The 25,266-nt window shown below is 39.9% G+C and overlaps 1 protein-coding gene across 3 annotated transcripts in view; it reads right to left on the bottom strand.

Moving 5' to 3' along the window:
* DARS1 (aspartyl-tRNA synthetase 1) overlaps positions 1-24,879 on the bottom strand; it is a 74,568-nt gene extending 49,689 nt beyond the window's left edge. For all 3 annotated transcript variants that reach the window (XR_014830558.1, XR_014830559.1, XM_003133266.6), the window contains exons 1-3: positions 24,648-24,879; positions 22,677-22,734; positions 17,605-17,697 (exon numbers count right to left, since the gene is read on the bottom strand). Coding sequence is in view for 1 of the 3 variants with exons in the window: in XM_003133266.6 (XP_003133314.1) it covers positions 17,605-17,697; positions 22,677-22,734; positions 24,648-24,713 (217 nt within the window). In the remaining 2 variants the exon portion in view is untranslated. The remainder of the gene's footprint in view (positions 1-17,604; positions 17,698-22,676; positions 22,735-24,647) is intronic.
* Positions 24,880-25,266: the final 387 nt, after the last annotated feature.

Genomic DNA, 25,266 nt, shown 5'->3' with positions numbered 1-25,266 from the left:
TTTATATAGTTCTAAAATTTTAATTTTTTAATTTTTAAAAAAGCCAACAGAGGGGAGGAGAGGGGTAAAGAGTCAAGCCCAATACCATCAGCATATTATAAACCTACGGTAAGTAAAAATGTACAAGGAGTTCCCATTGTGGCTCAGTAGGTTAAGAACCCAACCAGTATCCATGAGGATATAAGTTTGATCCCTGGACTCATTCAGTGGGTTAAAGGATCCCACATTGCCCCAAGCTGCTGCGTAGGTCACAGATGTGCTCAGATCTGGCATTGCCATGGTTGTGGTGTAGGCCAGCAGCTATGGCTCTAATTTGATCCCTAGCCTGGAAACCTTCATGTGCTGCCAGTGCAGCCCTAAAGAGACCCAAAAAAACCCCAAAAAACAAAAAAAACAAAACCCCAAGAGAATCAAGAGAATCAGCCAGATATATGTATGAAGCATAAGAAAGAACTGACAAGACTCTAATAAAAGAGATTCTAATTTTAGATGGAATTCAGGAGATAAACTAAAAAACTTAGTAAAAAATGGAACTGAACATTAAACTAAACAATAGAAAAGGGAGGTCTAAGTTAAAAAATCAGAACATCTATATACAAAAAAACCACTGGGAAAAGTATCTGCATAATCTATGAGTTAATATCTTTAATACATAAAGACCTTAAAGATTTATGAATAAAGAACACAGTAAGCCCAATATATATATATATAGGTAATAGACCACAACAAATAATTTGAAAACAAAACAAAACAAAAAAACCCCGTAATAAATAAATATAAGGAGAAAAATGTTATGGGGAATGAAAGTAATGCAGGTTGAAGCAAACAATGACACACTATACTTCTCATATTAGCAAAAATTTTAAAATACACAGTATTATCCAATGCTTGGGAGAATTAAGTGAAACGTGTTCGTTTCCACTGTGGCGCACTGGAAGTGAATCTGACTAGTATCCATAGGGAGGCTGAATCCCTGGCCTTGCTCAGTGGTTTAAGGATTTGGTGTTGCCATGAGCTGTGGTATAGGCCACAGACAGGGCTTGGATCCTGCATTGCCGTGGCTGTGGTGTAGGCTGGCAGCTGCAGTTCCAATCTGACCCCTAGCCTGGGAAGTACAATGTCTGGAAGTACAATTCCATATGCCTCTGGTGTGGTCCTAAAAAAACAAAAAAAAGAGAAATACACTTCTTAGACTATATATTAAGGAAATGAAATATTGAAAGATGAGTGACAAAGATATTCTTAACATCATTTATATAAAAGAACTTAGGTTCTATTATCATTCCATATTTATGTAGTCTTCACTATTAGAACAGATCTAGATTATGACTCTAATGCTATGATCCCAGATTTTCTGTGTTCAAAGCCCTTTCAAATATTAGAACCTTGATGGTACACTCAAAAAGATTTTTAAAAGACCTAAAAAAAAAAAAAACCAAAAAAAAACCCAATACTGGTTTCCTGGTAAACAGAACTATCTGTTCAGACTACTTCTATCAGGTACAGCTGCGGCTGTATCCATGCCGCAGCTAATACCAGAGCCACAGCAGTGACAATGCCAGATCCTTAACACACTGTGCCACAAGGGAACTCCTACAAAGCACATATGACACCAAGTTCTTGAAAGGTGTTATTGAACAAATTGTTCTTTCTTTGGCTCTGGTCAGTGATATATGGCACTGCATGATCTATACCGTTCAATGTCTTGTAAGGCATTTCCTTATAGACAGTAATGAATGATAACAAGGAGAAATGTGTGTGTGTGTGTGTGTAAATCCCTTTTACATAAAACAAAGGATAGGTATTCCCACTGTAGCACAGTGGGTTAAGGATATGGAGCTATCTCTGCGATGGCTTGGACTCAGTCCCTATTTATAAATGCATTTTTCCCAGAAAAAATACACAAGACAAAAAATGGTTAGATTTGAGACTTCTACTTTTCTCCTTTTTTTAAACTGAAGCACAGTTGATTTAAAATAATTGATTTAGTTCCAGGTATATAGCAAAGTAATTCAGTTTTTTTAATCCTTTTTTCAGATTATTTTCCATTATATATCATTACAAGACAGTGAATGCTGTTCCCTGTGCTAATCAGTAAAACCTTGTTGCTTACCTATTTTGTATACAGTAGTGTGCATCTGTTAATCCCATACTCCTCCCTTTCCTCTTTGGTAACCATTAGTTTGTTTTCTACCTCTGTGAGTCTGCTTCCTTTTCATAGTCATTTGTAGTATTTTTTAGATTCCACATATAAGTGATAACATATTTGTCTTTGTCTGGCTTACTTCACTTAAGTGTGATAATGTCCAGGTCCATCCATGTTGCTGCAAATGGCATTTTATTTCGTTCTTTTTTATGGCTTGAGAGGTAATCCCGTGTGAGTGTGCATGTGCATGCGTACGTGCGTGCCTATGGCACATCTTTATCCATTCTTCTGTTAATGAACATTTAGGTTGCTTCTGTGTCTTGATTTATTATAAATAGTGCTGCTATGAACACTGGGGTGTATATATCTTCTGAATTACAGATTGTGACTTTTCCAGATATGTGCCCAGTAGAATTGTGTAATCATATTGCAGCTATATTCCCATTTTATCATTTTTGATACTATTGGAATTTAATTTTTACTATTTTCATATATTATTTTATTATTCTAGGGAGCAAATACTTAGAATAAAATAAAAAGTGAAAAAAGTGGTCCAGGAAACCAGTGAGGAGGCCCTGCAGCCGAAGAACTTGGCACCTGAGGGACAAGGACTTTGATGGAGCCCTGGAAAAGCAGGCAGATGAAAGAAGCAGAACAGGTGAAGAAGGCCTTGTTGAGACTTAATTGACTGTCCGGTAGCTGCTGCTGCAAGATCTTTTAAAGCAAAGGTTACGGTTTGGGCTTTATCGCTGCAAAGGACATCCAGTGAAGCATTTTTAACCGATGATGCAGTATGTCATGTTATATAATATCTGAATTTTCAAAGGGTGACAGGCAAGGAATGAGGTCCTGTTGAATGGCACAGGACCACAACTGTGGCATAAGGAAGTTCACAGGCGGATGGTATTAAGATGGCGGAATAGAAGGACTGGAGCTCAACTTCTCTCCTAAAAACAACAAAATTCACAACCAAAGCCTGAGCAATCTTCAACCAAATGGACTGGAAACCTTAAAAAAGATACCCTACTCCACAAGACAAAGAGGAGGCCACATCAAGCGGCAGGAGGGGTGATTATGCAATATAAACAACCCCATACCACCAGGTGGGAAGCCCCACAGACTGGAAACTAACTGGTTCACAGAAACCTACAGGAGTGAGAGTTCTGAGCGCCACATTAAACCCCCATGTGTGGGGATCTGGCATTGGGAGAAAGAGCCCCTAGAGCATCTGGCATTGAAGGCCAGTGGGGCTTGTGCACAGGAGCTCCACGGGACTGGGGGAAACAAAGACCCCATTCTTAAAAGGTGCACACGGACGTCGCCCTGGGTCGCAGGGCAAAGCAAAGTCTCCATAGGAATCTGGGTCAAACATGACTGCAGTTCCTGGAAGACCTCCTGGGAAAACAGGGGTGAATGTGGCTTGTGGTGGGGAAAGGACATTGGAAGCAAGGCTCTCAGGAGTATTCTGCAGCTGCCTTTCTCTGGAGGTGGCCATTTTGGGAAAATCTGGCCCCAGCCATCAGCACTGAGAAGCCCCAGGCCAAACAACAATCCAAATGGGATCACAGCCCTGCTCCTCAGTAAATAGGCTACCTAACCCCTTAGGCACACAGCTCCTCTAATCCCATCCACAGACAAATCCCCACCCACCACAAGGATTGGAATTAGCCCACCTACCAGTGGGAAGGCATCAGTCCCTCCCATCAGGAAGCATTCAGCAAACCCCCATATCAACTTCAGGTACAAGGGGGGCGGACACCAGAACTAAGAGAGGCTACAACTCTATTATCTGTAAAAAAAAAAAAAAGACCACCACACCAAAAACCTATCAAAAAGAAAAGACAGAGAACAATAACTCAGATGAGGGAGAAAGGAAAAACCCCAGAAAATCAGCTAAGCAATGAGGAGATTCTCAGCCTCCAGAAAAAAAAACTATAGACTGATGATGCTAAAGATGATGCAAGACATTAGAAATAAACTGGAGGCAAAGATGGATAACTTACAGGAAACACTGAGCAAAGAGATACAAGATATAAAACATAAACAAGAAGAGATGCAAAATACAATAATTGAAATAAAAAATTCACTAGAAGCAGCCAACAGCAGAATACAGGAGGCAGAAGAACGATTAAGCAAGGTGGAGGACAGATTAGTGGAAATTACAGATGCAGAACAGAAAAAAGAAAAAAGACTGAAAAGAAATGAAGAGAGTCTCAGAGAACTCTGGGACAACATTAAATGCACCAACATCCATATTATAGGGGTGCCAGAAGGAGAAGAGAGAAAGAAGGGGACAGAAAAAATATTCCAAGAGATAATAGCCAAAAACTTCCCTAACATGGGAAAGGAACCACTCACTCAAATCCAGGAAGTGCAACGAGTATATAAAAAATATATAAATATATTTATAGAAATATAAAATAAACCCAAGAAAGAATACCCCAAGACAAATATTAATCAAACTGACCAAAAGTAAAGACAAAGAGAAAATCTTGAAAGCAGCTAGGGAAAAGAAACAAATAACATATAAGGGAACCCCGATAAGGTTATTGGCAGATTTTTTAGCAGAAACTCTGCAGGCTAGAAAGGAGTGGTATGATATACTTAACATGATGAAAGAGAAAAACCTCCAAGAGATTAATCTACCCAGCAAAGCTCTCATTTAGATTTGAAGGATAAAATAAAACCTTCACAGATAAGCAAAGCTAAGAGAATTCAGCAACACTAAACCAGCCTTACAATACATACTAAAGGAACTTCTCTAGGCAGAAAAGAAAAGACAGCAACAGGAAACAAAAATACCGCAAATGACAAGGCTCACCAGTAAAGACATATATATACTATAAAGATATGAAATCATCATGCACAATTATACCACCAAAATCAGAAACCATGAGAACAAGAGGGTGCAAATGCAGGACCCTGGAGATGAACTTGTAATTAAGAGAACAACAACTTAAAATAATCTCACATATATATATGGACTCAGATCAAAACTTCAGAATAACTGCAAACCAAAAATCTACATTTGATACACAAACAAATAAGAAAAATCAACTCAAATACAACACTAAAGATACTCATCAAACCAGAAGAGGAGAGAACAAGAAAAGGGAAGAAAAAAGAGCAACAAAAACAAATCCGAAGCAATTAATAAAATGGCAATAAGAACATACATATCAATAATTACCTTAAATGTGAATGGACTAAATGGCCCAACAAAAAGACACAGACTGGCTGAATGGATACAAAAACAAGACCCATGTATATGCTGTCTTCAGAGAGAGACCCACTTCACTTCTAGGGACACATACAAATTGAAAGTGAGAGGATGGAAGAAAATATTCCATGCGAACAGGAATCAAAAGAAAGCTGGAGTAGCAATACTCCTATCAGACACAATAGACTTTAAAATGAAGAATATTTTAAGGGACAAAGAAGGTCACTACATAATGATCAAAGGATCAATCCAAGAAGAAGATATAACAATTTTATTTTTTTGTTAGTTTTTGTTTTTGTTTTTTGGTCTTTTTCTAGGGCTGCTTCTGTGGCATATGGAGGTTCCCAGGCTAGAGGTCTAATCAGACCTGTAGCTGCCAACCTATGCCAGAGCCACAGCAACGGGGGATGCAAGCTGTGTCTGTAATCTACACCACAGCTCACACCAATGAAAGTTCCTTAACCCACCGAGCAAGGCCAGTGATTGAACCCGCAACCTCACGGTTCCTAGTCAGATTCATTAACCACTGTACCACGATGGGAACTCCCAAGATTGAACACTTTTAAATATCTACACACCCAACAGAGGTTCGCCACAATATATAAGGCAACTGCTAACAACCTTAAAAGGATAAATCAACAATAACACAATAATAGTGGGGGACATTAACACTCCACTTACAGCAATGGACAGATCATCCAGACGGAAAATCAATAAGGAAAAACAGGTCCTGAATGAAGCATTAGACCAGGTGGACTTCATAGGTATTTAAAGGACATTCCATTCAAAAGCAACAGAATACACATTCTTCTCAAGTGTACATGGAACATTCTCTAAGATGGATCATATCCTGGGCTACAAATCCGACTTGGTAACTTCAAGAAAACCGAAATCCTATCAAGCACCTTTTCCGACCACAACACTGTACAACTGGAAATCAACAACAAAAAAAATCTGCAAAAAACACAAACATGTGGAGACTAAACAACATGCTACTAAAGAACCAATGGATCACTGAAAAAAATCAAAGAGGAAATTAAAAAATACCGAGAAGCAAATGACAACAAAGATACGACACTCCAAAACCTATGGGATGCAGCAAATGCCGTTCTATGAGGAACGTTTATAGCAATACAAGCCCACCTCAGGAAACAAGAAAAAGCTCAAATAAACAAGCTAACTTTACATCTAAAGCAGCTAGAGAGAGAAGAACAGACAAGACCTAAAGTTAGTAGAAGGAAAGAAATCATAAAGATCAGAGCAGAAATCAAGGAAATAGAAACAAAGAAAACCATAGAAAAGATCAATGAAACGAAAAGCTGGTTCTTTGAATAGATTAAAAAAAAATGGATAAACCCTTAACCAGACTGATCAAGAAAAAAAGAGAGAGGAGTTCCCGTCATGGCGCAGTGGTTAAGGAATCCGACTAGGAACCATGAGGTTGCGGGTTCGGTCCCTGTCCTTGCTCAGTGGGTTAAGGATCTGGCATTGCCATGAGCTGTGGTGTAGGTTGCAGACGCGGCTCGGATCCCGCATTGCTATGGCTCTGGCGTAGGCTAGCAGCTACAGCTCTGATTTCGACCCCTAGCCTGGGAACCTCCATATGCCGAGGGAGCGGCCCAAAGAAATAGCAAAAACAAAAACAAAAACTAAAACAAAAAAAAAAAAAAAGGAGAGAGAGGACTCAAATCAATAAAATTAGAAATGAAAAAGGAGAAGTAACAACGGATATCACAGAAATGCAAAGGATCATAAGAGACTACTATATGCAACTATACGCCAATAAAACGGAAAACCCAGAAGAAATGGACAGATTCTTACAAAAGTACAATCTTCCAAGACTAAATCAAGATGAAATAGAAAAGATGAATGGGCCAATCACAAGTACTGAAATTGAAACTGTGATTAAAAAACTTCCAACAGACAAAAGTCCAGGACCAGATGGCTACATTTATCAAACATTTAGAGAAGAGCTACCACCTATCCTTCTGAAACTATTCCAGAAAATTGCAGAGGAAGGGATACTCCCAAACTCATTCTATGAGGCCACCATCACCCTCATGCCAAAACCAGACAAAGATACCACAACAAAAGAAAAATACAGGCCCATTTCACTGATGAACATGGATGCAAGAATCCTCAACAAAATTCTAGCAAACTGCATCCAACAATACATTAAAAGGATGCTACATCATGATCAAGTGGGATTTATCCCAGGGATGCAAGGGGTCTTCAATATCCACAAATCCATCAGTGTGATACACGACATTAACAAACTGAAGAATAAAAACCATACGATCCTCTCAATAGATGCGGAAAAAACCTTTGACAAAATCCAACACCCGTTTCTGATAAAAACCCTTCAGAAAGTTGGCATAGTGGGAACCTACCTCAACATAATGAAGGCCATCTATGACAAACCCACAGCAAACATCATTCTCCATGGTGAAAAGCTGAAAGAATTCCCGCTGAGATCAGGAACTAGACAAGGATATCCACTCTCACCACTACTCTTCAACACAGTTTTGAAAGTCCTAGCCATAGCAATCAGAGAAGAAAAATAGATAAAATGAATCCAAATTGGAAAGGAAGGAGTAAAACTATCACTATTTGCAGATGACATGATACTATGCCTAGAGAATCCTAAAGAATCTACCAGAAAACTGTTAGAGCTCATCCATGAATTTGGCAAAGTCGGAGGATACAAAAATTAATATACAGAAATCGACGGCATTTCTATACACTAACAATGAAAGAGCTGAAAGAGAAATTAGGGAAGCAATCCCATTTACCATCACATCCAAAAGAATAAAATACCTAGGAGTAAGCCTACCTAAAGAGACAAAAGACCTGTACTCTGAAAACTACAAGACACTGATGAAAGAAATCAAAGATGACACAAATAGATGGAAAGACATACCATGCTTGTGGACTGGAAGAGTTAATATTGTCAAAATGACTATACGACCTAAGGCACTCTACAGATTCAATGCAATCCCTATCAGATTACCAAGGACATTTTTCATAGAACTCAAACAAAATATTTTAAGGATTGTGTGGAAGCACCAAAGACCCAGAATAGCCAAAGACATCCTGAAAAAGAAACATGGAGCTGGAGCAATCAGGCTCCCGGACTTCACACTATACTACAAAGCAACAGTCATCAAAACCGTATGGTACTGGCACAAAGACAGACATAGAGATCAGTGGAACAGGATAGAAAACCCAGAATTAAACCCACGCACCTACAGCCAACTCATCTATGACAAAGGAGGCAAGAATATACAATGGAGAAAGGACAGCTTGTTCAAGAAGTGGTGCTGGGAAGACTAGACAGCCACATGGAAAAGAATGAAATTAGAACACTCCCTAACACCATACACAAAAATAAACTCCAAACGGATTAAAGACCTAGATATAAGACCAGATACTATAAAACTCTGAGAGGAAAACTTAGTCCAAACACTCTCTGACATAAACAACTACATCTTCTCAGATCCATCTCTTAGAGTACTGACAGTGAAAACAAAAGTAAACAAATGGGACCTAATCAAACTTAAAAAGTTTCTGCATAGGAGTTCCTGTCGTGGAGCAGTGGTTAATGAATCCGACTAGGAACCATGAGGTTGCGGGTTCGGTCCCTGCCCTTGCTCAGTGGGGTAACGATCCGGCGTCGCTGTGAGCTGTGGTGTAGGTTGCAGACGCTGCTCGGATCCCGCGTTGCTGTGGCTCTGACCTAGGCCAGTGGCTACAGCTCCGATACGACCCCTAGCCTGGGAACCTCCATATGCCGCGGGAGCGGCCCAAAGAAATAGGAAAAAGACAAAAAAAAAAAGAAAAAAAAGAACTTTTTGGCACTCAGCAAAAAAAAAAAAAAAAAAAAAAAAAAGAATAAAATAAAAATTTCTCATTTTAGCTGTCTGATTGCTTAAGGTAATACAGCTACTTTATACGACATTAATCAACTGCTAAATATCATTTACTTTTCTTCATGGAACTCCCCAATCAGGAGATAGTTTATAGGAAGGAAATGAAAGTCAATGTTCAAAACAGCAGAATGAATACATTATTTTTAGATATTTTAAATTGAAGTCTTTTGGAGCTCCCAAAATGGCTCAGCAGTTAACAAATCTGACTAGCATCCACAAGGATGCAGGTTCAGAGTTCCCGTCTTGGTGCAGGAGAAACGAATACAACTAGAAACCATGAGGTTGCGGGTTTGATCCCTGTCCCCCCTCAGTGGGTTAAGGATCCGGTGCTGCCGTGAGCTGTGGTGTAGGCTGCAGCCATGGCTCAGATCCGGTGTCACTGTGGCTCTGGTGTAGGCCAGCAGCAACAGTTTCTATTAGATCCCTAGCCTGGGAACCTCCACATGCCACGAGTGCGCCCCTTAAAAGGCCAAAAAAAAAAAAAAAAAAAAGCAAGTCTTTAATAGTTAAAAACTTTTTTTTGATTCTTAAATTTTTAGAAGAGGCAGTTTATGTCTTTTTTTTTTTTTTTTGTCTTTTCTAGGGCCACGCCCATGGCACATGGAGGTTCCCAGGCTAGGGATCTAATCAGAGCTGTAGCCACTGGCCTACACCACAGCAACTCAGGATCCGAGCCACATCTGCCACCTAAACCACCTAAACCACAGCTCCCAAAAACACTGGATCCTTGCTCACTGTGGCCCACTGAGCAAGGCCACAGATCGAACCCGCAACCTCATGGTTCTCAGTCGGATTCGTTAACCACTGAGGCGCAATGGGAACTCCTTTTTCTCAAATTTACACAAGACTGTTTTAGAAAAATGTAATGCTGGAAACCTTCCTTTATAGCACCAGGAACAATATTTATTTCTAAACTAAAACCAAAAATTGTAGTCAGGACAAAAGGTTTACCCTCATTTTCATTTTGGTGATGGCTTAATAAGGAAGTGAGCCTTAGTGGGAGAACTAGGTTATCAAACACATGAGGCAATCATATATTTTCAACTTTTTCTAATGTCTTTCAGCTTGCCAGGGTCCAGAATCTTTTTTTTTTTTCAAGGGCTACCCCCGGGACATATGGAGGTTCCCAGGCTAGGGGTCAAATCAGAGCTATAGCTACTAGCCTCTGCTACAGCCACAGCAATGCCAGATTCAAGCCTCGTCTGCAACCTATACCACAGCTCATGGCAATGCTGGATCCTTAACCCACTGAGCGAGGTCAGGGATTGAACCTTTGTCCTCATGGGTACTGGTCAGAATTGCTTCCACTAAGCCACGATAGGAACTCCCAGAATTTATTAAGATAATGTACCTTCACTTCCTAATTAACATTAACATTTTCCTTCATTACTTATGTTAACCAGCTGTGGAATAAACAGCAAAGATGTAAATGTTTTAAAGTACTTCTTATTTGTCATTTTCCCTGAAATATTCTTGTGTGGATATAAGCTGTGGTTCTGACCACTAATATTAAAAATTCTGAACTATCTGAACAAACAAACCAGCTATTGTGGAGGTATAAGTTAAGTTTTTAGAAAGAATATGAAAAAGAATTATCTTCTGCCAATGACTTCCATGTAGTATGTATAAAACTTGAAAGGAACCACAGATATTTCAATTACTCTTTTAACATGCAGATTTAAGCTCACAATCTTTCACAATCAAAAGAAACTGTTAAACAGAGCATTTTTATATTGTCCCTATATAAAATTCTTAATTTTAAGGATGTGATACATAAGCTTACTATAAGAAATCTGCCTTTTAACCTTTAAAAATATGTAAAACACTGCTTTTACTTTGAGGGGAAATATATAGATATTTGGGCTATATAAACAGACTGAGTTTGAGTGTTTTGGGTTTTTTTGTTTAATAGGATTCTAGTTGTCATACTTTTGGCATTATGATTTAGACACTTTCATTTCCTTATTCATAGTTTTTCAGAACTTTGCTTTGTTTGTTATTGCCAGCATTGGTTGTTTTTCCAAGTCCAATTTAAACATGTTACTCCTTCTGGGTTAAAACACATGAATGATCCCAAATTTGCCATATTTCTTGGCATAATTTTTCCATATAAGAAAGAAAGGAAGAGTAACAGTCAGGGTTCTAAAAATTCAAAGCACAAGATTTTATTTATTTTCTCAGATAGTCTTCTTTGGCAGAAATAAAAAAACTTGTCATTACTGGCAAGAATGTGGAGAAAGTGAGTGGTACAGTCACGTACTTGTGGGAGTATGAATACAGCTTTTTTTTTTTCCTTTTTACAGCTGCACCTGTGACATACGGAATTTCCCAGGCTAGGGGTAATCCGCAGCTGCAGCTGCTGACCTACGCCACAACCACAGCAATACCAGATCTGAGCCTCGTCTGTGACCTAGGCTTCAGCTTATGGCAATGCCAGATACTTAACCCACTGAGCAAGGCCAGGGCTCAAACCGGCATCCTTACTGACACCATGTTGGGTTCTTAACCTGCTGAGCCACAACGGGAACTCCTGAGTATAGCTTTTCTGAAGGGTAATCTGGTGTTAGATAGAAAATGTTAATACATATAATGCATAGCAATTTCACTTTTAGATATTTATCTTGAAGAAACACTGCCGTATGTAGATCTATGACTAATATGGAAATAACCTCAAGAAACAAAACCTGTATGTGTGTATGTGCATGTTTACATTAAAAAAGACTTTTGGAAAGACACTGAACAAATCATTAAGTAGAAGAAAAGGCTGGGGCAAATGGAAGAAAAGGGAGTATAATTTGTGTATTCTTTGAAAAATTTTATGCAAAAAAATAAATGTATTACTTGAGTAACTTACAAGTTAAACGCACACATATAAATTTAAAAACAAAGCTTTCGGGAGTTCTCATCATGGCTCAGCGGTAATGAACCTGACTAATATCCATGAAGGTACCAGTTCCATCCCTCGTCCCACTCAGTGGGTTAAAGATCCGCTATTGCCATGAGCTGCAGTGTGGGTTGCAGACGTGGCCTGGATCACACATTGCTGTGACTGTGGTAAAGGCTGGCAGCTGCACCTCCAATTCAACCTCTAGCCTTGAAACTTCCACATGCCAGGGGGTGGCCCTAAAAAGCAAAAAATACCTACATCACAACTCGAGGTAATGCCAGATCCTTAACCCACTGAATGAGGCCAGGGATTAAACCCACAACCTTATGGATACTAGTCGGATTCATAACCCACCGAGCCACAAAGGGAACTCCAAAAAAATTTATTTAAAGTTAACTTATGAGTTCCCGTCGTGGCACAGTGGTTAACGAATCCGACTAGGAACCATGAGGTTGCAGGTTCGATCCCTGCCCTTGCTCAGTAGTTAATGATCCGGCATTGCCTTGAGCCGTGGTATAGGTCGCAGACGGGGCTCGGATCCCGCGTTGCTGTGGCTCTGGCGTAGGCTGGCAGCTACAGCTCCGATTTGACCCCTAGCCTGGGAACCTCCGTATGCTGCAGGAGCAGCCCAAGAAATGGCAAAAAGACAAAAACAAAAAAACAAAAACTTAACTTAGTATTATACTAAAAGAGTATTATACTAAAAGAACTCAACCCACACTTTTACCAGACAGTTTATTCCAAGAATCCAAAAATGATTCAACATTAATAAATCCATTACTGCCAAAACATGAAAACAATCTAAATGTCTCTTGACAGATGAATGGATTAAGATGTGATACATATACAAATGGAATACTACTTGGCCATTAAAAAGAACAGAATAATGCCATTTGCAACAACATAGATGCAACTAGAGAGTCTCATTCTAACTAAATTAAGTCAGAAAGACAAATACCGTATGGTATCACTTACATGTGGAATCTAAACTATGGCACGGATGAACCTATCTACAGAATAGAAACAGACTCACAGACATGGAGAACAGAGTTACGGTTGCCAAGGGGGAGGAGGATGGGGTGGGATGGCCTGGGAGTTTGAGGTTAGTAGATGCAAACTATTACATTTAGAATGGATAATCAATGAGGTCCTGCTGTATAGCATGGGAAACTATATCTAATCACTTGTGACAGAACATGATGGAAATAATATGAGAAAAGGACAACATTATAAATCAATTATATTTTACTCAAAAAAAGAAATTCATTATTGTAAATCACTACAATTACATACAGTTGATTCTTGCTATTTGTGACAGTTACATTTTAAAAGTCACCAGGAATAATGAATTAGTGGACACTGAACCATTGCTCCTAGAGGAAATACAGGATGAGGTTTTCTGTCCACGTCTGGCCACAATATTTTCATTATTCATCAATACATAGACTTGTTCTGTGTGTATTTCTGTTAAAAGACACCTTATTTAGTATACATTGTTGATTCATTAATACAGAACTCATGGCCAACAGCACTGTAACTCACACTTGAACAAAGCTTATCTAACAACTTCTATTTTCCCCCTAATGCATTACAGTCTTCCTGCACTTTGGAACACTAGAAAACACTTTAGCACTATGCTCAGTGGGCCATTTTAAACAGTCAAATCACCAGCAAAAAGCAAAAAACTGTGAAGCAGTTAAATAGACTGGCGTTAACTGTGGCATTAAACAGACTGTGAAAAGGATACTTGTTTATGAGAGCTGAAACAATGCAGAGCTTCACTCTGATGGCAGCTGAAAATAAGTGCACTGGGAGAAAAATTTGTTACTCTGCACATGTGTTTATCTTGGCACATCCGTGAATGACAGCGAAAGCACTGCAAATATTGGTTTTGGGGTTATATATACGTTAGCAGGTAGGTGACTGGCAAATACAAAATCTGTGAATAATGAAGATCAGTATATTTAACTGTTTCTAATGTGGAAAATCTTAACCAAACAGAAGAGCAAAGAGAATAGTACAACGAATATATATATATATATACACACATACACACACACACACACACCTGGGAGTTCCCGCTGTTGTGCAGAGGAAACGAATCCCACCAGGAACCATGAGGTTACAGGTCTGATCCCTGGCCTCACTCAGTGGGTTAAGGATCCGGCAGTGCTGTTAAGGATCTGGCATTGTCTGTGTAGGTTACAGACATGGTTCGGATCCCAAGTTGCCATGGCTGTGGTGTAGGCCGGCAGCTGTAGCTCTGATTAGACCCCTAGCCTGGAAACCTCCAAATGCTGTGGGTGCAGCCCTAAAAAGCAAAAATATATATATATATATATATATTTTTTTTTTTAATTAAAAAAAATTTTTTTGAGATATATATACACACACACTCAACACAATGACAGTTTGAGGGAAAAAAATTCTGGAAAAGGTCTGATAAAATTGAACATCTATTTCTAGTAACAGAAAACTTAGAGTAGAACAAAATTTCTTTAACCTACTTTTTAAACTTTGGCACTGCTTTGTAGTAGCATTTTATGCATAACACCTAATGCCATGAAATAACTCAGCTGGATTTTACACCTCTGCCCTTTGAAAAATTCCTGTGAGAATCCCTGCAGTACTGGAGAATTTACTAATTACTGCAGAGAGAAATGAGAAGAAATGAGATAAACATTTGAAAGAAAAGGACAAATGGATCACACCAATGCCTATCTACAATCCCCATGTACCTCATTAATTATGAACTCATGGTCATAATTGTTTCAGCTTTGCCCCAATCCACTTATCCCTTAGTTCCTATGCTATTTTGAAGCAAACACCAGCAAATCCTCTATTGTATTTCATCTGTACATAATTCAGTATGGATCCCTAAGAGGAAAGATCTATTTAAAAATAATGTTACCACAGTGCTATTACCTCAACCAAAAAAAGAAAGAATTTTAAAATACCAAATATCCAAGAACTCAGTGGTTTTTTTGGTTTGTTTTGCTGTATATTTAAATTAGGATCTGGGAGTTCCCATCGTGGCACAGTGGAAATGAATCCGACTAGGAACCATGAGGTTGCAGGTTTGATCCCTGGCCTCACTCAGTGGGTTAAGATCTGGTGTTGCTGTGGCTGTGGTGCAGGCCAGCAGCTGTAGATCCAATTCTACCCCTAGCCTGGGAACCTTCATATGCCGCGGGTTTAGCCCTAAAAAGACGAAAAGACACACACACACACACAAATTAGAATCTAAGTAAATGATTGGTTGAGAGATCATTGTTTTTGGCCACACCCACAGCACATGGAAGTTCCTAAGCCAAGGCATGCCAGGGCAGCAACCTGAGCCACAATAGTAAGAATGCCAGACCTGCTAAGCCACTAGGGGAATCAACTGGGAGATATCTTAAATATTTTAATCCATAGGTTCCCCCTCCCCTTTCAATTTATTTCTTGAAGAAATGAGGTCGTTTTTGCCTAGTGATTTACTATAGTCTAGATTTTATTAATTGTATCCCCCATTGTCATTTAACATATTCCCCTGTCCTATAATTTTCCTTTATATTGGTATTTAGATGTAAAGGCCTAATGAAATTCATGTACGACTCGTTGGGCAAGACTACTTAACTGTGTGGTATTGTGTTCTTTCATAAATAGACACAAAATATTTCTGGTTGTCTATCATGTCATAGGCAATCACTGACGATTGATTGATAACTTACTGGGGGCAAAATAATGATGTTCTAATAGTCTCCATTTTATTAGCTGGATACTTCTCTAAAGAGACATGTCCCCATAACTGGCATTTACTTGGTTAGCCAATGACAGACAATACATACAGAAATGGTACTTCCACCTTAGTATTTACCAGTTTTGAAAATAACGAGCTTGTTCCATTGGGTCAGGCTTACATGCAGTGTGCATTCCCTTTTGTCTTTCTGTCTTTTCTAGGGCCGAACCCGAGGCACATGGAGCTTCCCAGGCTAGAGGTCTAATCAGAGATATAGCTGCTGGCCTACGCCAGAGCCACAGCAACTCAGCTGTGTCTGTGACCTATACCACAGCTCACGGCAACCCTGGATCCTTAACCCACTGAGTGAAGCCAGGAATTGAACCTGCAACCTCATGGTTCCTAGTTTGATTCGTTTCCACTGCGCCATGACGAGAACTCCCATTCTATCTTTTAATTCACTAAATAAATAACTATGTTTAAGAAACAAGGTGCCAGTGTGAACAAAACAAAGGTTCCTAATCTGGTGGGAAAATGACAAGTGAAGGATTACATTAAGATGTGATTATCTGTAGAACAAATGGCCCAACCTTTCAGGAAGGCAAATTTACATTTTTTAAAAAAATTTAAGGAGTTTTCATGTGGCTCAGTGGAAACGCATCTGACTAGTATCTATGAGGATGTGGGTTCGATCCCTGGCCTTTACTTACTGGGTCGGGGATCATCCGGTTTTGCCATGAGCTATGGTGTAGGTGTCAGATGCAGCTCAGATCCCATGCTTCTCTGGCTGTGGCATAGGCCGGCAGGTGCAGCTCCAATTCAACCCCTAGCCTGGGAACTTCAATATGCTGAGTGTGAGGCCCTAAAAAGCCAAAAAAAAAAGTTAAAATTCTACCAGTATTCTTCTCAATCAGTATTCATCTATTTGGAGGGGGATACTGGAAGAATACGCCAACTCTTAACAGTATTGATTCTGAGACAGTAAGATATATATGTATAAAATGCTGGAATTTGGGAGTTCCCGTCGTGGCGCAGTGGTTAACGAATGCGGCTAGGAACCATGAGGTTGCGGGTTCGGTCCCTGCCCTTGCTCGGTGGGTTAACGATCTGGTGTTGCCGTGAGCTGTGGTGTAGGTTGCAGACGCGGCTCGGATCCCGCGTTGCCGTGGCTCTGGCATAGGCCGGAGACTACAGCTCCGATTAGACCCCTAGCCTGGGAACCTCCATATGCCGCAGGAGCGGCCCAAGAAATAGCAAAAAGACAAAAAATAAATAAAATAAATAAATTAATTAATTAATTAATTTAAAAAAATGCTGGAATTTTAAAAGTGGGCCTATATTAATTCTATAATACATAGTTTATTTATTTATTTATTTTTTTGTCTTTAAGGGCTGCACCCACAGCATATAGAGGTTCCCAGGCTAGGGGTTGAACTGAGCTACGGCTGCCGGCCTATGCCACAGCCACAGCAACACAGGACCCAAACTGCATCTTTGACCTACACCACAGCTCACGGCAACGCCGGATCCTTAACCCACTGAGCGAGGACAGGGATTGAACCAGAAACCTTATGTTTCCACTGCACCATGACAGGAACTCCTTTGTTTTGCTTTTGAAGATTTACTTTGGTCCGTGAGGAATTTGCAACACAAAAAATTCAGTCCTTATCAAAAAATCTGTAACCATATAATCAATCTTACCTTTAGCTCTGCTTGTATGAACCCTTGCACGCACCCAAACAACTTCATCAGCTTTTTGCACTGTCAAGTCACTAACTCGAACCAAAACTCGATCTGTAGCAAATAAGTGAAACAATTTTGTAACTCAAAATTTACAAAGAAATCAAGATTATTTTGGTTTGGTTTGGTAGCTAGCATAAGTACGTGGTATTATCTTAAGTGATTCTCAACATCTAGCAACACTTTCTTTTGCTTTTCTTTTTATTGGTTTGTAACAATGGTTTATGATATAAATTTCATGTGTATGACATTATATTTCTACTTCTGCTCACACTAAAGTGTGTTCACTATCAAAGGTTTAGTTTCCATCCATTACCATACACTTGAATTTTTTTTTTTTTTTTTTTTGCCTTTTTTAGGGCCGCTCCCGCGGCACATGGAGGTTCCCAGGCTAAGGGGTCGAATCAGAACTATAGCCACCAGCCTACACCAGAGCCACAGCCACGCGGGATCCGAGCCGCGTCTGCAACCTACACCACAGCTCACGGCGATGCCAGATCCTTAACCCAATGAGCAAGGGCAGGGACCGAACCCGCAACCTCATGGTTCCTAGTCGGATTCGTTAACCACTGCTCCACGATGGGAACTCCATACACTTGAATTTGTTACCCATTTCACCCTTCCCACCATGTTCTTTTCCCTCTGGTAACCACTACTCTGCACTCTGTATCTATGTGTTTATTTTTGGAGGGTCATTAGTTGCAAATGGCATTATTTCATTTTTTCTTTTATGGCTGAATACTATTTCGCTCTATAAATATCCCACATCTTCTTTATCCATTCATTTGCTGATAGGCACTTAGGTTGTTTTCATACTTCGGCTATTGTAAATAATGCTGCAGTGAACGTAAGGGTGCATATATATTTCTGATTAGTGTTTTCATATTCTAAGGATAAATGCCTACAAGTGGAATTTCTGGCTCATATGGTACTTCTACTTTTAACTTCTTTAGGAACCTCCATACTGTTTTCCATAGCAGCTGCACCAATTTATAGTCCTACCAACAGTGTACAAGGGTTAATACCTTCTTTTCTATTACCTTCCATATGCAATCTGGACTCAAGTTTTATGAATTTACATCCTATGTATACCTCTAAAGTCTATCCAATTCTCTTTCATCTTCACTGTCACCATTCCAAAGCAAAATACTATGATATCTTACCTAAGCCAGAGCAAAGGCCTTCTCTTTTATTGCTTTTTAGGGCCACACCCATGGCATATAGCGGTTCCCACGCTGGGGGTCCAATTGAAGCTATTGTTGCCGGCCTATGCCACAGCCAATGCAACTTGGGATCTGAACCGCATCTGCAACCTACATCACAGCTCAGGGCAACTTCAGATCCTCACTGAGCAAAGTCAGGGATTGAACCTGAATCCTCATGGATCCTAGTCGGGTTCATTAACCACTGAGCCATGAAGGAAACTCCCAAAGCAAAGGCTTTCTAACTGACAATCTCTGACACCCTAATTCAGTGTACATTGGAATTAAAGAGATCATTTCAAAATGCAATTTCTGAATACTTCAATGACTTAGAAAGCCAAATGCAGCCTGTCTTCACCAGCCTCTGCCTAAGTGGACATGGTATTTTTGCTTGCTTGCCACAACATGTAAGTCAGGGGTGGAGAATCCACAGGGGTGGATTCTCTGCCAGGCCTGGGAAATCATAGTACCCTGATCCCTAGGGCATGTTACTCAAACTGAGCAAATCAAAGTCCTTCTCAGGGACATAATATACAGACACCGGGAATGAAGCTGTCCTCCCTGGGGTCACTGAACAGAGATGGTAAAGGCCCAAGTTTGCAGCCACCATCTTTCCTACTACCTGAATTTGCAGGATCAGAGAATAAGGTCAATAGCCTAAAGAAAGCAAAACCAACAAGCAGAAACAGAAAACCCTGAAGATAATGTTTAAACCTCTATATCCAATTATGTCTATGCCACCTCACACTGTTTCCTATAGTTATGTGAACCAATAAATTCCCATTTGGGCTACAAGTGAGTGCCAATAATTATGCCTCGTAATACTAATAACGAAGTCCATCTAGAATTCCCCAAACAAGAAAACTGAAACAAAACTATTATGGGAACATAGTGATACAGAGCAATCATGATCCAGAAATCATTTTGTTATTGTTCTAAATATGCAATTTGAACATTTAAAAAATGATTTAAGTATTAATTAAAAATATTTTAATAGACATGATTCCACATCACAAAAAAAGATCTCAATTCTCAAGGGTTATGCTGCTTAATTGTAACCAAATTTGTCAATATCACATGCAGTAAAACCTTGTTACCATAATGCTAAAAATACCTTTGTGGTGTATATCATAATGAAATCAAATTATATTTTATCTATTTTATCTAAATGTATTTATAATTTGTCTCTTGAAGATACAGCTTAGACAGAATTTGATTTACAGAAGAATATGATGGTTCCCATCACCAGAAATGAAGAGAATGCATGAGAAATTTTCCGGCACTGGGCAACACAAGAGAATTTCTGCAAAACTCTTTCAATGGTCCTAATGTGTTAATCCAACTTCCAAGTCTGATGTGTAGACGAGACAAAATAAAGTGTGAAAGAGAAAAGACAGACAAAGCGACATAATATTTTAAAGATAGATCTGAAAATGTCGATATTGAAAAAGCAAATGAGGTGTTCCCATTGTGGTGCAGCGGAAAGGAATCCAACTAGGAACCACGAGGTTTCGGGTTCGATCCCTGGCCTCACTCAGAGGTGTTGCCATGGCTGTGGTGTAGGCCAGCATCTGTAGCTCTGATTGGACCCTAGCACAGGGATCTCCATATGCCAGAGGTGTGGCCCTAAAAAGCACAAAAAAAAAAAAAAAAAAAAAGAAAAAAAAGGAAGAAGAAGAAAAGAAAAAGCAAATGAATTACTAAGGAATCAAAACTCAAAACCAAACAAACCCCAGAATAATGTAAGTCTAAATGAAGACTTACATATTCACACATACTTGAGGCATATGTCATACTCCCATCAGTATGACTGGCTGAGGCAACAGGGTTTCAGTTTGATAAATTATAGCCTCCTCCATACTTAAGTCACTGGTATTAAAATGAAGGAATTTTGAGAAATGGAAGCAGATAGGAAAGAAAAGTTTATGTTGAGCAAAGCATTGATTTTAATATAGGTAAAACCAAAGACAGAATTTTACTCTTATTTACTGTAATCAGATTACAGTTTATCCTTCCTTTTGGTGGACAGAGCTTATAACTGGAAGACGTCTGGATTTGCCAGCCAAATGGGAACAGTAATTACGGCAAAGGGTGCCCCAAGCATATTTAAGAAACAAACTCCAGAGAGATTTTTTGTGTTAGAGCTCAAGAAGTCCAATCCAGGAAGACAGCTGAAAAAAAAAGTCTCATAAGGTCTCTCCTGCTTATTCTGGCAAGGGAGTCCTCTACTGTACTGCTTATATCTCATTTTATACTCAATTTTTTTACTTTATCATCTTAATCTTTTGGAAATGGTTTATTCTTATCGAACTATTTTGGTCTTTCATTGCATACTTTCCCAACAAAGTTGGGAAGGAAAAGTGTCTTCTGTGACGACAGAGTAAGTCAAATAAAAAATGACAACAAAATTGACCTGGGGGTATATTATTTCCAAAGCATAAATATCATAGGGGGGCATCTAAATTAGAAGTACTTGGGAGTTCCCGTCCTGACGCAGTGGTTAACGAATCCGACTAGGAACCATAAGATTGCGGGTTCGATCCCTGGCTTTGCTTAGTGGGTTAAGGATCTGGAGTTGCCGTGAGCTGTGGTGTAGGCCACAGATGCAGCTCGGATCCAGAGCTGCTGTGGCTGGCATAGGCTGGTGGCTAGAGCTCCGATTAGACCCCTAGCCTGGGAACCTCCATATGCCGTGGGAGGTGGCCCTAGAAAGGGCAAAAAGACAAAAAGGCCAAAAAAAAAAAAAAAAGAAGTACTTAATTCTTCCAATGCACCAGAGCTTAAAGGTCTGCAGTTGTATCAAAGTTTGAAAGACATAATTTGTAATGTCCACCAAAAGAAAAATGATTATTAGGATAAATTTGTTGAAATTGCATATATAAAACAGAAACAAAAGGAAGACAAATGTGTAAAAACAGAAAACCTACAGGTCTGAGAAAAACAATTAACAAGTCAATTTCAAAGAAATATAAAGGAGTTCCATTGTGGCTCAGTGGGTTAAAGGATCTGGTGTTGTCACAAGCTGCTGTGTAGGTTGCAGACTTGGCTTGGATATGGCACTGCTGCGGCTGTGGTGTGCGCCAGCAGCTACAGCTCCAATTCTACCCCTATTCTAGGAACTTCCACATGCCACAGGTGAAGCCCTAAAAAGACAAAAACAAAATAAGAACAAACAAACAAAAAACACAAAGAAATATAATAAAGTCAAGCAGGAAAGTAAAGGAGGTAGTTTCAGAAAGCATGCAAAAAGGTTGTATATGATGAAGGCAGCTCTTATTAACTACTGTTTATGTCTTAGGCTAGAGTTAAACCTTTTACCTAATCACTTAGGAATATCTTTTAAACATAATTTATCATTTAAAATACACTAATTTCATGTATTTTCTTCCCATTCTGGATTAGGGACCCTAAAGTGACAATGTTTACTTTACATGAGGTTATAGCATCTGCTTGTCATTTAAGCTTTTCAAAGCTATGCCTTCAGAGTTATGCCTTTAGATATGTCAACCTTCCTTAAAACGTCCCTGGAGTTCCTGTCATGGCTCGGTGGTTAACAAACCCGACTGGTAACCAAGACATTGCGGGCTTGATCCCCGGCCTCGCTTAGTGGGTTAAGGATCCGGCATTGCCGTGAGCTGTGGTGTAGGTCGCAGACTCTGCTTGGATCTGGCGTTGCTGTGACTGTGGCGTAGACCAGCGGCTACAGCTCTGATTGGACCCCTAGCCTGGGAACCTCCACGTGCCGTGGGTGCGACCCTAGAAAAGACAAAACTTCATGAAGAGCTTTCCTTGAATTAGAAAGAAAAAAAGCTTAATTTATGAACTACTAACCTGGTTTTTCTTGTGATTGTATCATTGAAGATACCCCATATCTCTCTTTTGCATAATCCTACAAAAAATATTTTTGCATTATGACTTTTTAAATACTAATTGCATAGTAAACACAGAAATACAAATAACAGAAAATAGAAATGAATTTATTTTAACTTTCAGGACCATTTTATTAATCCAGAGTCAGTAGTTTTAGAGTGTGCAAATCTGTCTTTTCATTTATAAGAAATAATAGAAAAAGGATAAGCACCCAGTTTCTGATTAGTTTGTTTTGAACATCACCACCCCTGGAATGATATGCTATACACAACAGCACACCCAAAATTTACTCACATGCACAACACATCTTAATTACCTTCTTCAAAAGGGAGACTAAACTACTTCAAAGCAGGGATATAAATTTCCTCTGTGAAGGGTGAAGGATGAGGTACCACAGTTTTATTTACTTCTTACTTCTTATTATAGGAAGAGATGTTGAAAGAGAACCAACATTTAGGGGTAAGCTTTCGGAGCACCAGATGTCCAGTTTTCAAAAATCAGAGATGTTGGCTATAACCTAAGTACAACTTTCTTTTTGTCACTGACAATATGACACCAAAATTGTTACAGATTTTAAGTCAGGAACAAGAGAAGGGAGACCTAGAGTTCAGACTATTATTTTTAACAAACTATACTTATTAAATTAGTAAGTGGCCTTTTATTTCAATCTCACTTTATTAAATGATCTCTAAGACCCTTCTAGCTATAAAAATGACATAACTCTGTCACAATGGCTACCTCATAACTAGACTTACACTATCTGCAAAAGTGCACTGCTAGTTTATATAGACAATCAGGTCCAGAATACACAAAAGTAGATTCCTTAAATTTTAGAAGGTAACTTAAGATGTGGATGAAACAGTTTCTGCCACTATAGCTGTCTGCTGGAATTCTCATCTTCATTAGACCTGAAGGATGTAAGATTTTGTGTTTATACTAAAACAAACCAAACAATGTATTAAGGTGCTTACTAAAGTTTTTTTGTTTGTTTTTGGCAAATAACAAAAAATACACCTTAAAGATATTCAGTCCTAATAAAAAGATAGTCATACAATGTAGCAAGACCGCAGCATAAATAAGTTACAGCATGTGAAAAGAAAATAAGAGGTCACTTATTAATACCGTTCATACTTCAGCAAACCTTATTCCATCTAACAGTCTTAAGATAACCTATTCCTTAGGTAGTTTACGATAAATTCATATTTCCTCAACAGAAAAATTAGGAGCCAGATAGGGATCTCGGTTTTACCAACAGCACGCATTAACTTGTAGGTTTCAAAACTTTCATTTCCAGATAGCACTGAAGGACCACAGATGATTTTGGGGGCACTTCATCTCAAATGCATTCTCTGCAAACTTCCCTACCTATTTCATGGGTTACTTAAGAGAAAAAAAGGAAATTTTAAAAATGACAAGTGTTCTCTAAGGCTGTCGCATGGAAAACGGCCATTAAACATTTTGGCAGATCGTTTTACTAAGTACTGTCATAACTTGAAACACATTAGGAACACACGAGCTGTGCGAAAATCGATTATCAGTGGACATTAAAATTTTCCGGGGAAAGAGACGGATTACGTGAAGGACGTGCCTAACCCAGGGAGGTTTAAGTGACCTCGCCGCTCCTACTTCCGGGGCACTTGGTACTTTAAGTCCACCCCAGCCCAGCGACACGCTTCTCCTAGGCCAGGCCTCCTAGGCGCCGCAGTGAGAAATGCGATCCGTAGTGCCTCTGGCCACGTTGCTCAGACAAGGACCTTGGAGGCCCGGTGAGCGTTCTAAGAGCGCGAACCTCAGGCATGCGGCCTGTAGTCAAAGTGCCGATAGGGATCCAGAAGTCAAAGCCCCGCTATCCCTACTCCCTCCCTCCGCGCGGTCCCGCCCGGGGCGGGGGGGGGGGGTCCTGCGCTCCCAGGCCCGGGAAAGAAAACCCACTTCCGCCGCGTCCATGATGTCCCGCGGCTTCTCCTGACTCTTGCGGCTGGCGCTGGCGCTGGGCATCTGGACAAATGGACAACTGGACAGGGAAGCGATCACCACCCTCCCTCGCAGGCTTCCGTAGGGCAGGCCAAAGGGGCTTCTCCCTCCCGCAGTCTCCGCCCTCCCTGCACTCCAGTCACAGCACACACGTTCGTACTCCGCGTGGAGGGTCGGCTGCGGAAAGATCGCGAGAACTGCAACTCTCTCGAGATCTTGGAGCGCTGGGAGGCTGATAGCGCGCTCCAGTGTCGTCTTCTTGCCCCGCCCTTATGGGTGTTGGGAATCCCCGGGAATTCGTTATAGTGTCGCGGGAATGATTCTTGAGTAGAGGAGTCTCAAAGCCTTAGTTGGCACAAACTTGAGTCTTTTCGCTTTTCAGGCCTATCCCAACTACAGCCTTTACTGTGTCGTCTTTTCTGCCCTACTTACTCTTCTTGGCTTTAACTGCAGACTGTTCACCAAAACATCCACCCAACTCGAGATACGACTTTTCCTCTCATGGACTTATCCGCCTCCAACACTGTCCAGCGGGAGTATAGGTGCCTGGACTCATGGGAGACCTCTTCTCAAAAAG

The sequence above is a fragment of the Sus scrofa genome, chromosome 15 (genome assembly GCF_054392235.1).
Source record: "Sus scrofa isolate SSC_HxYL_T2T_F1_AM1 chromosome 15, Sscrofa_HxYL_maternal_Yorkshire_Landrace_v2.0, whole genome shotgun sequence".
NCBI classification, from domain to species: domain Eukaryota; kingdom Metazoa; phylum Chordata; class Mammalia; order Artiodactyla; family Suidae; genus Sus; species Sus scrofa.
Note: the sequence above shows the minus strand (reverse complement) of the source record. Positions and strands in the feature narration are given on the sequence as shown.